Source organism: Centruroides vittatus, unplaced genomic scaffold, assembly GCF_030686945.1.
Source record: "Centruroides vittatus isolate TY-2023 unplaced genomic scaffold, ASM3068694v2 contig_10, whole genome shotgun sequence".
In the NCBI taxonomy this organism is placed as follows: domain Eukaryota; kingdom Metazoa; phylum Arthropoda; class Arachnida; order Scorpiones; family Buthidae; genus Centruroides; species Centruroides vittatus.
The window spans coordinates 494,112-509,504 of NW_027120658.1; the positions used below are offsets into that span (position 1 = coordinate 494,112).

The window sequence follows — 15,393 nt, forward strand, 5'->3', positions numbered from 1 at the left end:
CCAGCCAGGCCTGATCAATAATTCTTAAGCATATCATGATGTTAAAGTGGTCCTTCCAGAACTCTCGAAGGGTAAGGTTTGTGTTCTCTGTCACCTCAAAGCAGCGCCGAAAAATGTGCTTGGTGTACAACTTCTTAAAATTAGAAATCACCTGCTGATCCATGGGCTGCAGGATAGGAATGGTGTTGGGTGGTAGGTAGAGAACCTTTATAAACTTGAACTCTTCGAGTAAATCATCTTCGAGATTTGGTGGATGAGCAGGGGCATTGTCGAGGACGAGAAGGGCTTGCATGGGTAGGTTGTTTTCCTGTAGATATTTTTTAACAAAGGCCAAACACCAGGTTTATCCACTCCACAAAGAATTTCCTGGTGACCTACGCCTTCGGATTTGCCCTCCACATAACTTGCAGTTTTTCTTTTAAAATCTTATGTGACTTAAAGGCTCTGGGATTTTTCGAATGGTATACTAGCAGAGGCTTAATTTTGCAGTCGCCACTCGCATTGGTGCAAAGTGCTAGAGTTAATCCATCCTTCATGGGTTTGTGACCTGGCATCGTCTTCTCCTCTGCCGTTATGTAAGTCCTATTTGGCATCCTTATCCAGAAAAGCCCTGTCTCGTCACAGTTAAAGACTTGCTGGGGGATGTATCCTTTGGCTTCTATCAGTTCGGAAAACGTTTTGATTTAAACCTCAGCTGCCTTCACATCCGAACTTGCTGCCTCACCATGCTTGACGACGGAGTGAATGCCGGTCCTTTTCCTAAAGTTGTCAAACCAGCCCTGACTGGCTTTAAACGAGTCCTCCGATTCCTCGTTTGTGGAAGTGTGTGGGATCTGCTTCAGCAAATCACCGTAAATCGCTCGTGCCTTCTCACGTATGATGCTTTGTGTTAAGGTTCTCCTTGAAGCTGCTTCTCTGTCACCCACACCATCAGTAGTTTCTCCATCTTTTCATGGAGAGACATCCGGAGCTTAGAAATTATTGTAACACCCTTAGCTGGCATTATACGCTTTATCAACTCCTTCTGTTTAAGAACTTTGATGTGCTACGCCCGTACATCCTCGCCAAGTCAATTACTTGCACACCTTGCTCATGTTTTTCTATGATTTCACGCTTTAATTCAATAGACATCATCATCTTCTTTGGACCCATGGTTATAAAAATAAATGTGATAATGTTTTGTAAATGTACAAAAAGCGTAAAACGCGAACCCAATTTATCAAAAATTCTTCGAAAACGAGGGAAACAAGCACACAGACTGAGGTCTAGTCTGAGGTGGGAGAAACTGTTAGACGCTGCACACGACCCCAACATGCGGGGCGCATGTTGGGGTCGTGCAGTGGTGTAGTGTGCGATTCCTCGTATCTCAAATCTTGCTCTCATCTCAAAGCAAAATATCGCTCGCTCGGCGGCTCGTATCTCAAAACACTCGTATATTAGGGCACTCGTATGTCGAGGTACCACTGTACTTGAATATTAAAACAATAAATTTTTTAAAATGTAAAAGAAAATATTATAGAGTATCAAGATGTTTTATGAAAACTAAAGAAATGAGAAGTTTTCTAAATATTAAAATTATTTTTAATTTTAATTCACTCAAGAAATTTTTGATCTGAAAATAATTTATAAATAATAATAGTTAAAAAGGTTATAAAAAAATAATTCTTCCAAACATTCATGAGACATTGTTCTCACTACTCAGCGACCTCACAACTGAATGACACAACACACACGTTACAGTTGGCCTGTGCAGTCCAAAACTGTGCAGGAAAATCAAATGGTTTTTCGTTTCTATTCTGGTGGCCTGTACAGTTTGCCCCCACGTGCTAACAGGAATTCCTCAAAGCCAGGCCTGCACAGTTATTCCTCAAAGGATTTCCTTAACATGTGTGGCCCCCTTTAGGAATGCTTTTATAATTAATAAAGATGGATAAATAAAAGTAAAGCCTCCGTACAGCATTGATCCATACCTTTCAACTGGGTCTTTTTTCATTTGGAAAAAAGCTACTACTATTGTATAACTATAATTATTACATTTTACCATGCTACAAATATTTTTTCTTTATTCCAGAAGAAAAATTTGCCATGTTAGCTCAGTTATACTCTGTTGTTTGTAACTACAAAGTTCACTATTTTACTGCAAGCGGTTTTCATCAGTATTGCAAAACTTACAGGCAGGAAGCCTATTAAGCAACAGTAAAAAAATCTATAATGAAGAAATATAACATATGTTTCTTTTTTGCAATCTGGATATAACCTTTAATGGTCTCACACAACACAGTACAAACTCCTTTTGTTCTTCATCCACTGTTAATCTGTGAAAATCTTGCAAAAATTTATCAGCCCTTTCATCAGTCATTTACAGCTCATAACATGTTACCTGTCCTTTGAGCTGCTAAATATAAAATATGGTTTTCCACGAAGGATACTCCAGGAGAAAACTTGTACTCATTTGTAACCAAGAAAAGAATCCTGTACTTTGAATTGATAGTTATTGTTTTCTCTAAAATGAGAAACAAATTGATGAGACAAGGTAAAAATTTATTACTACAGTAAAAAGAAATAAAACTTATCAGATAATTTGCTATCGATTTCTTCACTTGAGAATAAATTCTCTTTCCATACATCGATGTTCGCTGCCCAAATTGATCAAAATTTTACTTTTGGCTTGAAAGTCAACATTGTCATCAAAGAGAGACAAAACTGCCAGTTCTTTGCATAAATACCACAAGTGTTGGCTATGCTTCTTTAACTCTTTAAGCTCTGAAAACTCACTCTATCTCTGCTAATAAATAAATTATTTTTACCCCTCAGGCTGCAAGGGGAAGTTGTATAGCGAAACTAGTTTAACAATTTTTCAATCAGTTGATTTTGTTTTTAACAGGTAAGACTGATTTTAGCTGATTTTGTGTTTAAAGAGTTAAACTCAGAATTCAAATAAACCCTGGAGAATAAATATGCTGTTAAAAAATAAACCCTGAGTTGAAAAGCATCTGAAGTATGTTGAAATACTGCAAACTATAGTAGTTTAGAATGACATAAGAAATTTAACTAAGTCTGCCTGTTCAAACTATCTAGAATTGGACAGCACTTCCTATTCCAAGCTTTACAGCAACATTTTTGAAAATAAAATTATAAATATTGTGAAATATTGAGTGTAGAAAAGTCTCTCTTAAATTCATAAGTCAAGAGTTTATCAGCTAAAGGGTAATTAGGAAAACTCTATTGGAGATGGTGAGTGATGATAAACTGACCTTTTGTGCATTTCCAGCAGTGGCAGCATTTTAAACATAAATGCAAACATCTTTGGTCCAAACAAGATTCTGGAACAAAATCTTAAAACAGTCTGTTTTTCATTTCAATATGTCAACATCAAAAATTTTTATTTTTTAACACCAATAATTTCATAAAAAACATAAATTATATGTATTTTCTTAGCACAATGTTGCCTAAGAGAACATATCACACAGGAAACACTTTCAGAGGAAAAAGATTGGTTTATTGGTATGAATGGATATGCATTTTGGGCTTAATGCCCCTCTTCAGTCCTATTATTACATATTTACATGTTTATCAGCAAATTGATCACAGGTTTACAAATTTACAGAATGCATTTAAAAAATTAGGATACACGTACAATGGTTTGTACAATGAAATTACAGGTACTCCCACTTTACGACCTATCTGCTTAACGACCACTCACACTTACGACCAATCAAGTTTCGACCTGCAATTTGGGGAATTCCCTTTCTCAGCTTGAGTGTCGGTCAATGGCGAATGGTGACATGCGCACTAAGCATACTATAATAGGCTTGCGCGTACTATAATATTCTTATAGTACTATAATAGGCTAATAGCATACTATAATAGTCTTTTTACGAATAAATTTGAAGTTTGTTGCATAATTTGTGTAATTTTACAACAATCCTATATTCCTGGCGCAAGTTCCTTGCTTATTGACTAATTTGCTTTATGACGTAGTCGTCGGAACGGAACTCGGTCGTAAAGTGAGGAGTACCTGTAATTACCTGATATAGTGACAGTTAAACCAACCTGACTTGTAAGAAGATATACACATAGTTGAAAAAGGAGCTAAAAATTCTTTTGGCTCCACACATATACACATTAGGATAGTACACGTGCTAAAATAAAAAAGGAATAAACTTAGACCTGGATCTAATTTCAGGAACTCTTTTGAGTTGATTGCAATTGAACCTCATTTCATTCGAGATTGAAACAGTCGAGAGGTCGCACTACGGCACAGTTGCCAACCTTGATCACAATCTAGATTGAAATGCTCAGTGCAAATGGGGTATTAGACTCTTCAAGAAAGTAATCTTTATATTTCATTTTTTATTTAAGGTTACTACTTGCTTGTTATTTATGTTTACAAAACTTTATTCTAGAATCATAAGACATTTTGTGTACATTGACTTAAAATATATTAAATAAAACATTATCTTCAAACTGATAACTTGAGTCCAGTACACTCACTGTGTCAGATGTACATTTTTCTTGTTGAGACAGACAAAAAGCATTGTGCAGACTTTGATTGTTGTTTGATTTTACTTGCTGTTAGTGAAATACTAAATTTTCAAGTTACTTGCTGCAAAATTATGTATCCATTTGAAACATATTTTGAGATAACATGTATCAGTTGTTATAATGTTTTTGCATTGTGTTATGTCTGATCGTAAACTGCAGGAAATTATTCATAACCTCAGTAATAATGAACAGTGTGTCCTTGACAACATTGAGGATGAAAATTGTGAGGAGTGTGATCATCACTGAGTTATCAGATGATATAATCACTGTTGAATCTGAAGAAGATAAACAAGAATTGGGTACATTGGTATTCAAGGATGGAACTACATGATCTTCCATTCCACTTTCACATAAGAAAACTTGGCTGCATATTATAAGAGGTGCTTTACACAAAGTTGTTCTTCCACTTAGAAAAATAAGTTGTCAATATACTAGCCAGTTTTCACTTTCCCAAAATAGAATACATAAACTTAAATACAAAAAGTAACGGAAAATAAGAAAACAAACTTTTTTTTATATTTATACATATAAAGTTGGATATATTAATAAAAATAAAAATTTAGTAATAATACCTTAAACACATTAATAGATATTATTAAAATACATTCATAAAATGTGAAATTGTAAACTAAGGCATAAATTAGGAGTTTGTGGAAAACTTTTTAACTATATATTTCCATGCAAATGGTAAATCTTTAGTGTCCTTTGCATGGATACAAGCCTCTTCCAGTTTGCTTTTATAAATTTCAATTTTCTCAGCACTCATTGCTAATGTTGGGGAGCACAAGGGTTTGACACTATGTACTTCATCCCATTTTACTGTAGAGCCTTGAGTCTACGCCATCTGGGAAAGTACTGTAGTGTTGGATCCTTTTTTGACATTATATTTGTGTTCTTTAAGCCTCACTCCCAAATTTCTTGTAATGCCAATATAATTTTTCTTGATTCCTAGTTGTATGTTTTTGTAAGGTATCTTGTACCGGTACATCCCTGTTTTTTCTTCTTTTTTAATGTTATCTTTGTCATTCCTTAAAATTGTATATAGGTTTGGAGCTCTTTTCAAAACCATTTTTGACATTTGTGATCCACAATTTCTTTCATAATGCCTTTTGTATTTGTTATATGTGAACATTGTGATTTTACTGAGATGTTTTGAAGCCTTTGCTGTGCCCATCTCATATCTTCTAATCATTCCTGTTATTGTGCCTATTTTGTATCCTAGGGCTTCAGCCACCTGCATAATTCTGCTGATCTCCCTTTCTCTGTCCACAACACTATCACAATATAGAAAAGCCCTTCTAATTAGAACTTGGAATGCTGTCAGCTTATATCAGTAAGGATCATTCAATTGCAAGGGGATGTAAAGTGGGCCATGTGTTGGTTTGATGTACACATTGGTGGCTAAGTGTCCTTTTTTGAACTGAATGTTAATGTCAAAAAAATGTATCATTAAGGAACTTTTCTGTTCCATTCTCAATTTTAGACCATCGTCATTATTATTGATCTTATCAATGAATTCATTAATTTTTTCATTTATTCTTCCATAATATAAAGACATCATCTACATATCTTTTCTGAAATCACAAAGAACACTGTTCTTCAGCTTTCTAACCACCAATTCACATAATAATCCTGATAGCAGACTTCCCATTGGGACTCCCCTTTTTTGCCTGTATTGCTTGGTCATTAAAGCTGAAGTAAGATTTGTAACATATCAGGTTAGCCAGTTCTATTACCTCATTGTTATAATGAATCAATTCAGGGTTCTTACTAATCATGAATTCTAAAAGTGCTTCCATGCAAGATTTGATTTTTTATGGAAGGGTATAAGTTTTTATAATCCAGTACCATTCCTACTTCCTTGTCCATTAATATGTCTTGAATCTACATGGAAATCTGTTAGTGCCTTACATTTATGGGAGACATCTTAAAAACCAGTGTTTAACTGCAGATACAGTATGTCAATATAATTATATTAAGAACTAATGAAATTCAAATGGTTAATTCTGATGATAAACTTTTAATCAGAAGTACTTAAATAGAACTTTGGTGAAAGTAATATGGGAGAAAAGTATTAAAAAATTCTTAAGTTGTATCATTCCTTAAACTTTTTTGATTGATATTTGTGTAGTCTGGGTTAAATGAAAAAGCTAGTGAGTAATCTATTCTGTACATGATTTAAAATATACAATAAGTTATTATGTGGATATACGGGATGGTTCCAAACTTTGGAAACAAATTGGAAATAGATTCCTGGTATGAAAAAGAACAAAGCAGTCTTATTAACATGTCAAAAAATGCATCAGTGCCAGATACTTTACTAGTCATCATAAGCTGCACACACAGGATATAAAATTGTGGAATGGTATGGCATATGTACTGTGTCTCTGGCAGAACTACAGTAGCTATTTGAAGTGTTTTCCATGGCCCTTAATGTAAGCTGTTGCGTGCATCGTGGACTGATGCATCGTTTCAAATGTTCCTGTTTATATCCAAACAGCATTACGGGTAGCATTTGTGTGTTGCTCCAATGTCCATCAGAGACTGGTTCAGTATTCATGACACTTTTTGATGTCTTAAGTAAAAATCAAGGGGGTTCAGGTCTAGGGACTGGGCAGGCCTATCTCTGTACCAGTGCATTTTTAGATATACATTAAGACCATTTTTGTTCTTTGACAAAAATCTGCATTTGGAGGTTGTCCCCATAGTTGGAACCATCCCATATTATGTTTTTAATTATTAACCGATGCTGATTTAGTAATTATGATAGAATTTAGTTTCTTTTTCTTATGTATACAGTATTATAAAACTACAAGAATTCAACATTATTATAAATAGTTCTTTTAATAAGCATAAAAGTTGAGTTTTAAAAGGCTTTGTTTAAATTTTATGCTTTTGAATTTAAATATAAATATTTAGACTAACTGGGAGTAGAAACAATACTTAAAATCAGAATTTAAATTTGTATAATTTCTAGAAAACTATAAAGTGAAATACCTAAAAAAATATATTGTATTGGCTAAAGCAAATAAAGCTTGATTTTTAACCTGTACAGTAAGGAAAAATGAGCTTTATAGACCTTTCATATAAATTTTTTTCAATCATTTGATTTCTCTAATATGTCAAAAATGTATAGTTTCAGAAATTCAAAATTTTTGAAGTAAAGAATTGGAGATAAATTGAATTCTAATAAATTTGTTTTGAAAGTGCTCTTATAATTTTTGGTTTAATTTTTCTCCTGATGAACCAATTGCTGATGCCAAGTTGTTAAGTCAATTTGGTTGATGTTAACATTATTGTGTTTCAGTGTAACCATATTATTATTGATTACATTTATTTTCTATAAAATATTGCTCAACTTTTTAAAAACAATCTTAAAGAATTTTCATGGTAAACTTTATAGCATAAAACAAATTTAGTAAAATTTGTTTACTTTTAATTTTGACTAAGGATGACTAGTAAATGTAATTGAAAATGTTAGTTGTTTTCAATAAATGTTACTGGATTTTTTTTGGTATTTTGTGTTTGTTGTATTGTAAATTTTATTGCAAAATTTTCATTTAGGCTATAATCAGTTTTATTAAAAAATTGATTACAAAGGATTTATACTAAACTTCATTTTTGTAGTAGTAACCTAAACTATGTTTAAGTTAAATTATTATATTAAAATGTTTACTATTACTGCAACTTGAAAATAAAATTTCATAAAATATTTAATATTGCAGGTTTCTTCCAGAGCTGTTAGCTATGTCAGATTTAGAAAAGTGAGTATACTATTTCAGTTTTTAAAAAATGCTTTAACTATTTGAAATCAATGTCTGGAATTACAGTAACATAGAAGTAATATAAATTTATTAAAGTTTTTTAATATCATATATGCATGTGGATTCTTTTTATTTCATGAATGATAATTTTACTTAAAATTTCAAAAAGTTGTAGATACAAATTTCCACTGTCGTTTGTCTGTCCTTCCTTAATCTTGAGAACGGTGTTAGATAAATGAAGTTGTGACCAAATATGGAAGGCTTAGGGGCAAGAGGCCCCAATTAATTATATATGAACTTCTGGTTTGCATTGGAAGTCATTCAAAACATTTTCCCTGAACAGAGTTAATGACTGGCATGACTGTTGCAAACAGAAAAAGTATGTTGTACAGTAGCAAGACACTAATAATTTGAGGTGAAGAACATATTTTAAATTAAATAAATTGAAAATATGATTAAAAATTGCAGCCTGACATTCTGATGTCACAATAATTTTTGTTTATTTTGAATGTTCTTTTGTTGGAAACATGAATTTTGTGTCAAGTTTTATGCATTTAAATTGTTAAATGCTTAGTCTTTTAGTTTTATTAATATAAACTTCCTGATACTCTTTAGGATCATATTCAACCTAAATTTTAAGTAATGTTAATAGCACATTTCTTCAATAAATCCAATATATTAAATGAAATATTTTGTATAATTTGAATTTGAGAACAGACATTTAAATTCAAAATTTGTATCTCAGGAATTCTGCATTTTTATTAATAACAGCTTCTCATTCTATACTATAAATTAGTATAGAATGAGAAATTTCTTTGTATTTGAAAATTAAAAATAAATACTATCTATTATGTGTATTTGTAATATACAGAGTTGTCCATATGCAGTAGATAAACAGCCATAAAATTGCTAAAATATTAAATTGTAGTCTCCTCAAAAATGTTTGAACTAATAACACATCACTCAATAAGTCTCTGGTCTGACACTGATCTGGCAACACTGTTGACAGACCCATATGATTTTTGGATAGTACCAACCTTCAAACGATACATGTCAAAATTTTGTGATATTCTGACAATTATTTTACAAGTTACATTGGTTTTAGTGACCCCAGTTTTTTAATTTTCAAAACAATGGATAAAAGAGAGTTTTGTGTGCTGATTAAACATTGTTTTTTAATGGGGAAAAATACTGTTGAAGCCAAACAGTGGTTTGATAAGCACTATGGAGACTCTGCACTAGGAAAATCAATTGTTATTGACTGGTATGCTGAATTTAAGCGTGATCGGACAAACACCGATGATGCTGAACGCTCTGGTCGCCCAAAATCTGCAGTTGTTTCGGAAAACATAAAAAAAAGTCCACAAAATAGTTTTGAAGGACTGTAAAGTGAAGTTGCAAGAGATAGCTGACACCTTAAAGATATCAGAAGGTAGTGTTTTTACAATTTTACACAAAAATTTGAGCCATGTGTAAGTTGCTTTCGAAGTGGGTGCCACGTTTTCTCACATTGGACCAAAAACAACAATGCATCGACGATTCAGAGCGCTGTTTGGAGCTGTTCAAGTGAGATGAAAAGGATTTCTTGCGTCGGTATGTGACAATGGATGAATCATGGATCCATTATTACACACCTGAATCAAAAAGATCGTCAGCTGAGTGGACAGCAGCCGGTGAAAGTTGTCCAAAGCGACCAAAAACTCAAAAGTCAGTGGGCAAGGTTATGGCATCCATATTTTGGGATGCGCATGGTATTTTGTTCATTGACTATCTTGAGAAAGGCTAAACTATCAATAGCAAATATTACATGGCACTATTGGATTGATTGAGTGTAGAAATAAAAAAAAATGCCCTCACATGCAAAAGAAAAAAGTGCTGTTCCACCAAGACAATGCCCTGTGTCACAAGTTGATGAAAACGATGGTTAAATTGAATGAATTATGCTTTGAATTGCTTCCTCACCCGCCGTACTCTCCAGATCTGGCCCCAGCGACTACTGGCTTTTTGCAGACATTAAAAAGATGCTCCAGGAAAAGCAATTTGGCTCAAATGAAGACGTGATTGCCGAAACTGAGGCCTATTTTGAGAGCAAAGAGAAATCATTCTACAAAAAAGGCATCAAAAAGTTAAAGGAGCGTTGGAATGAATATATCACTCATGAAGGAGAGTATGTTGATGAATAAAGTTGAATTTCTAAAAAAAAAATTGTTTTTCTTAGTTAGACTGGAGACTTATTGAGTGATGTGTTATGCTTTGTCTATATCAAGTGACATCAGATGAATACAAAAAATGTTATTAAGCTTAACTTAGTGACTCAGAGTAATAGGTAAAACTCGCACTGTATCTTACTCCAGTTTCCTGGCATTGCTCTACAGGCCCTGCAGTTCTCATGAATTTGTGTACTTTTCTTGAGAAAAATATTTGATATAGCATCTCAAACATGTCAAAGTAGTGAGAGAATTAAGTATTTGAGAAGCTTTAAGGTTGACAATGTTACGAAACATTTTGAATGTTCGAACATATTTCTCCTATGAGTCTCAATGTTTCTATTATGCAAAATTTTGTAATCATTAATTTTCTTTAAGAATATGATCATTTCTTTTGTGTGGTGTGAGACTGTATATATTGGTCAGTTTACTCTCACATTTTTAACCAGTACCGTAGAGCGTTGTTTATCCGAAAGCCAGTCAACTGAAACGTCAGTTAACCGAAAGCTTTCCAGTCAGACTGTGTCATGCTGAATCGAACATTTTTGATACTAGATTAACTTCTAAAGTATAATTTTTATGTTTTTATATTTTTCAATATATTTATTTTGTTTGTACAAAATAAAGAAATAATTTTTAACAATACAATAGCCTCGATTATTATTATAAAAATTTTTGTTAGGCTTAAAATTGATGAAAATTCAACACGAAGCGACACGCAATGGAGAAAAATTTCAACATCGGATAGGTTAATATTTTTTTTGTACATAATCAGTTATCCGAAAAGTCAGTTATCTGAACAACTCCAGTCCTCAATTGATTCAGATAAACGACTCTCTACTGTACTCAAAATTTTAAATATAACATCAAATAACAAGTATTTTGCATGCATTTTCTATACGTCTGAGAGTTCTAATAAAGTTTGCTTATTTTTATTATTAGTGAGGTTGCAGCTGAAGTTTTCATCTGTAAAATGTGAACATTTTAGCACCACTATCTTGTAAGCGATGCTCGATGTTCACATTTTAGAAATGAAAATTTTGGCTGCAACCTCGCTACTCTTTTGAAATTAAATTTAATGTCTTTGATACGAATTAACTAATTTTCAAATGTGAAATCCAAAATCTTTACAATAGTTTCTCTCTATGACATTTTAAAAAATGTTTCTGCTATCATTCCATATTAGTGCAAGAAATAGCAACAATGGCTGAAATTTTATGTAATTTGGATGGAAAATGTGATGTCTGGTAGAAATAATTCCAGTAAAATTACATGCATGAATAAAGAAAAATTATCATATTGCCACATAAGAGCATGTGAAAGTTGCTTGGTTTTGTGTTTTTGAAACATCCTGCTTTGCTTATAAGAGCATACCTTGCATATAAGAGCTTGTTCTTGTGTGTCAGTAGTTCCAGCACTGCACTTTGTGTCAATGTAAATTAAGTGTATTGAGACAGTAACTTCAGTGATATATTTTTGGTAATCTATTATTAAAAATAATCTGAAATAAAAGAAGCTTCTAATTTTATAAAAGTCATCTATGCAGAAATTTGGTAAATGAGAAAATTAAATGCAAATCTGAGGTTTTTAATATATTATAAAAGTCAAATAATGCTTAAAATTGACTAAATGATTTCATTATTATTGAAAATAAATACTTATTTTATCATGAATAAATAAGTTATTCATTTTCTTTGAGTTTATTTGGTGTAAATTAAGAAATGTGAAAATTATTTTTGGATAGTGTATATTATTAATGTAATGAAGTGTCAGATTTAAAATATTTTTGTCATGGAAAATAACTTTTTTCCCTCTTTCAAAAAGAAACTTCATCTTAAATGCAAAGTTAAAATATCAGTTTTAAGATAGCAATTATTGAGATGATAAAAATATCTAAAAATGTGTAAAATTGTCAAGTTAATAGTAATGGTTCATAAAATTGAAAATATTTTATTTTAGTATTTTCATTTGTTTAATATTGAATATGGTGAATATACTCAAATTATTGTACAGCTTGTAAAAATTATATAATTTAAATGATTGTAGAGATTTCAGTGTTTTAAAATAGTTAGTTTGTTGATATTTCTATATTAGTGTAACTAAAATAATTAACTATTAAATCATTGTTTTAATGATTTTAAGATAAAACTAAACAAAATGACTAAATCACACTGTGAAAATGTTAGCTCTTATTTTGTATGCTGGTTTTTGGTTTCGGATGCTGCTGTTAATGAGTGTATTTAGCAAGAGCAGTAATTTTCAACCAGTGTGCTGCAAAAATTTTTGTAGGTTATTAAATAAATTATTTTCAAAAGAAGTTCAAAGAACAATAAGTGTATATGTAATTTGACCAAAAGAAGTTGTTGACGACCTCCTGGAAGAGAGGATGGTCAACAACAATGAATTAATGTTTGTCTACTATTAATATTTGAAAAGTGATCTGTGTTGGACAGGTTGGGATGGCCCTGCATGTGATTGACGTTGCTAACCTTAATGTCCGAAATCTTCTTATAAAAACTTGTTTTAAAAAAAATCTTATAAAAATGCAAGAATAATTGCTTTTATGTGATGATAGTGTGTATATATTTGCAACAGATTGTACAAACTGCATGGTAAGTATCTCCTTATAAATATCACATTTATAGAAAAATTATTAGAATTAATTTGGTTTATTTGGTTATGGCAACACAATACTTGGGCAATCTGCTGAGGGGATGCATCTCAGTAAGATTTTTATGTGATTCTGGTCCCAATTTAGATGCTACTAATGTGAAGAAAACCCAGAAAACTCCATGTAGCTATCTCGTTGGCCATGCCTGATTACCAATGTTTGGTGGCTTTATCCACTCAGCTACTGGAAGGCACTTATTAGAATCAAGAAAGTACTCTTCAGAAATGAAAAAACCTCAAGTTATTAGATGTGGAAAATTAAATACTTTTCACAGGTTCCATTTCACACAGGCAAGTGCTGTGCGCTATCTGTCACATTAATGTAGTAGTATGTCTGTTTCATGCTATATCACTGTTGCACTAATTAAGTGAATATAATGCATATTTCAAAAAATTACATCCGTTTTATATTTTATTATTTTCTTAAATACTTTTGCTAATAGATGGCACTACATGTAAACCTGCAAATGGAATGTAGACAGAAATTAGTTGATATATAGAAATCCAATCAATATTTTAGTATGGAATAAATGACATTATCTAAAGACCGTGTTAACATAACTGCCGTGGAAAAAATTTTTACAAAAAAGATAGACATGTTGTTTTCAGATCATTCAGATATTTCATGGCATTATACTTTCTTCAGTGAATTTATCAATTTTCCCCAACTGTTTATGGCACCCAGAATCATTATGGAGCCCCTCCTTGCTGGCATTTTTATGAGCTCCTACCGTAAATCCTGCAGTCTTCTCAATAAGATTTGGTATTATCTAGACCCTACAAACAAAATTGTTTTTCATCACTAAATATAATTAAATTAAATTAAAATTGGAATGTTCTCTGATATGTTTTTTGTAAATTCAAGACATTGGAATTTATGGTTGTGTCAGTGGTAGGTCATCCTTCATTTTTCATAAGACAAGTTGTTGTCAACCATAAATTGACAAATACATAGAATGTCAAGAAGCACCCAATTTGAGTTTTCTTTGATACTTTGACTGTTGACAACATGGTCTGTCACTATGTTGCAGACATGAGTTTCCTGTATTGCTTTTGGGTACCCAATATGTTTGCCTTTCTTCCAACTTTTGTAATGCAATACATAGTCAAAAAGCAGCTGTATACTGTTTCAATCTGTTTTACCTTTCTTATGAGTGAGTCCTGTAGCAGATATCTGCAGAGAATTCTTTGCTTTATTTCTTAAGTCATTTTGGAACAAAAAAATATTTAATTCAAAGCAATTATATCTTATAACAACAAAACCAAAGAAATTAACATTAAATAGAACAGAATAAAGAGAAAGTTCCCAAGTGTTCTAAAAACTTTCGTCCATTTGATTTTTTTAGACAAATAGAATAAATTTAAATTTGAACACTCCTGACTTTGGAATTTTTCCAACTTACTTATAATAATAATTTAATATGTAGCCCTTAAAAACAAATTTAAAAAAAAAATTTTGAGAAAAACTAAAAACTTTGGACAGCAGTGTACACACACACACACACACATGTTTACATATATCGTATGAATGTTACCAAGATGGGATTAAAATTGTTTATAATCACAATATATGACACATTAAGTGTTCCTTTTATTGTTAAACAGGTGAATAGGGGACAGTTACAGAGAACTGTGATAAGACATCTACACCATGGAAATGAATTTTTACTTCAAATTTTTCTAATGGTTCAAGCCTCAAAAAAGTTCCTATATTAACTACAAAGTTACCAAATCCATTTATTGGGCTACAATTTTCAAATTGCAGACTAGTCCCACTGTCATCCATCCATCCTTAATCTCTAGAATGGAGTTAGATAAATGAAAATTGAGACTTGATATGGAAAGCTTAGGAGCCAGAGGCCCTGATTAACTATACAAACTTCCAGTCTGGCCAGGAAGTCACATGATTTTTTAAATTAAAATGTGATTTAAAATTGCAGCCTAGCATTGTGATTATGTCACAATAAATAATTGGTTATTTTATTTTATATTTTTGACATTACATTTGACTTTCAATTGGTTGTCTTTGATTTATGTTGCAAAAGCAAGCCCCCATTTAAATAGACTGTCTAAAATAGAATGGTCAACTTTATAATATGCTCTAAAAGATTGTAGCTTGAAGACGACTTTTTGGATAAGGCCAAAAATATTTTTGATTAAATTTTTGTTTTTGCTGGAATTTAGAAGATATTGTCATTTCAATTGTG

At 31.9% G+C, this 15,393-nt stretch overlaps 1 protein-coding gene and 1 pseudogene across 3 annotated transcripts in view; both read left to right on the forward strand.

Moving 5' to 3' along the window:
- Positions 1-15,393, forward strand: part of LOC136968921 (nucleosome assembly protein 1-like 1-B) — a 63,996-nt gene that overhangs the window by 4,843 nt on the left and 43,760 nt on the right. For all 3 annotated transcript variants that reach the window (XM_067263150.1, XM_067263024.1, XM_067263079.1), the window contains exon 2: positions 8,271-8,309. In XM_067263150.1, coding sequence (XP_067119251.1) covers positions 8,293-8,309 — 17 coding nt within the window. In that variant the 5' untranslated portion in view covers positions 8,271-8,292. The remainder of the gene's footprint in view (positions 1-8,270; positions 8,310-15,393) is intronic.
- Positions 9,443-10,492, forward strand: LOC136971163 (protein GVQW3-like; annotated as a pseudogene).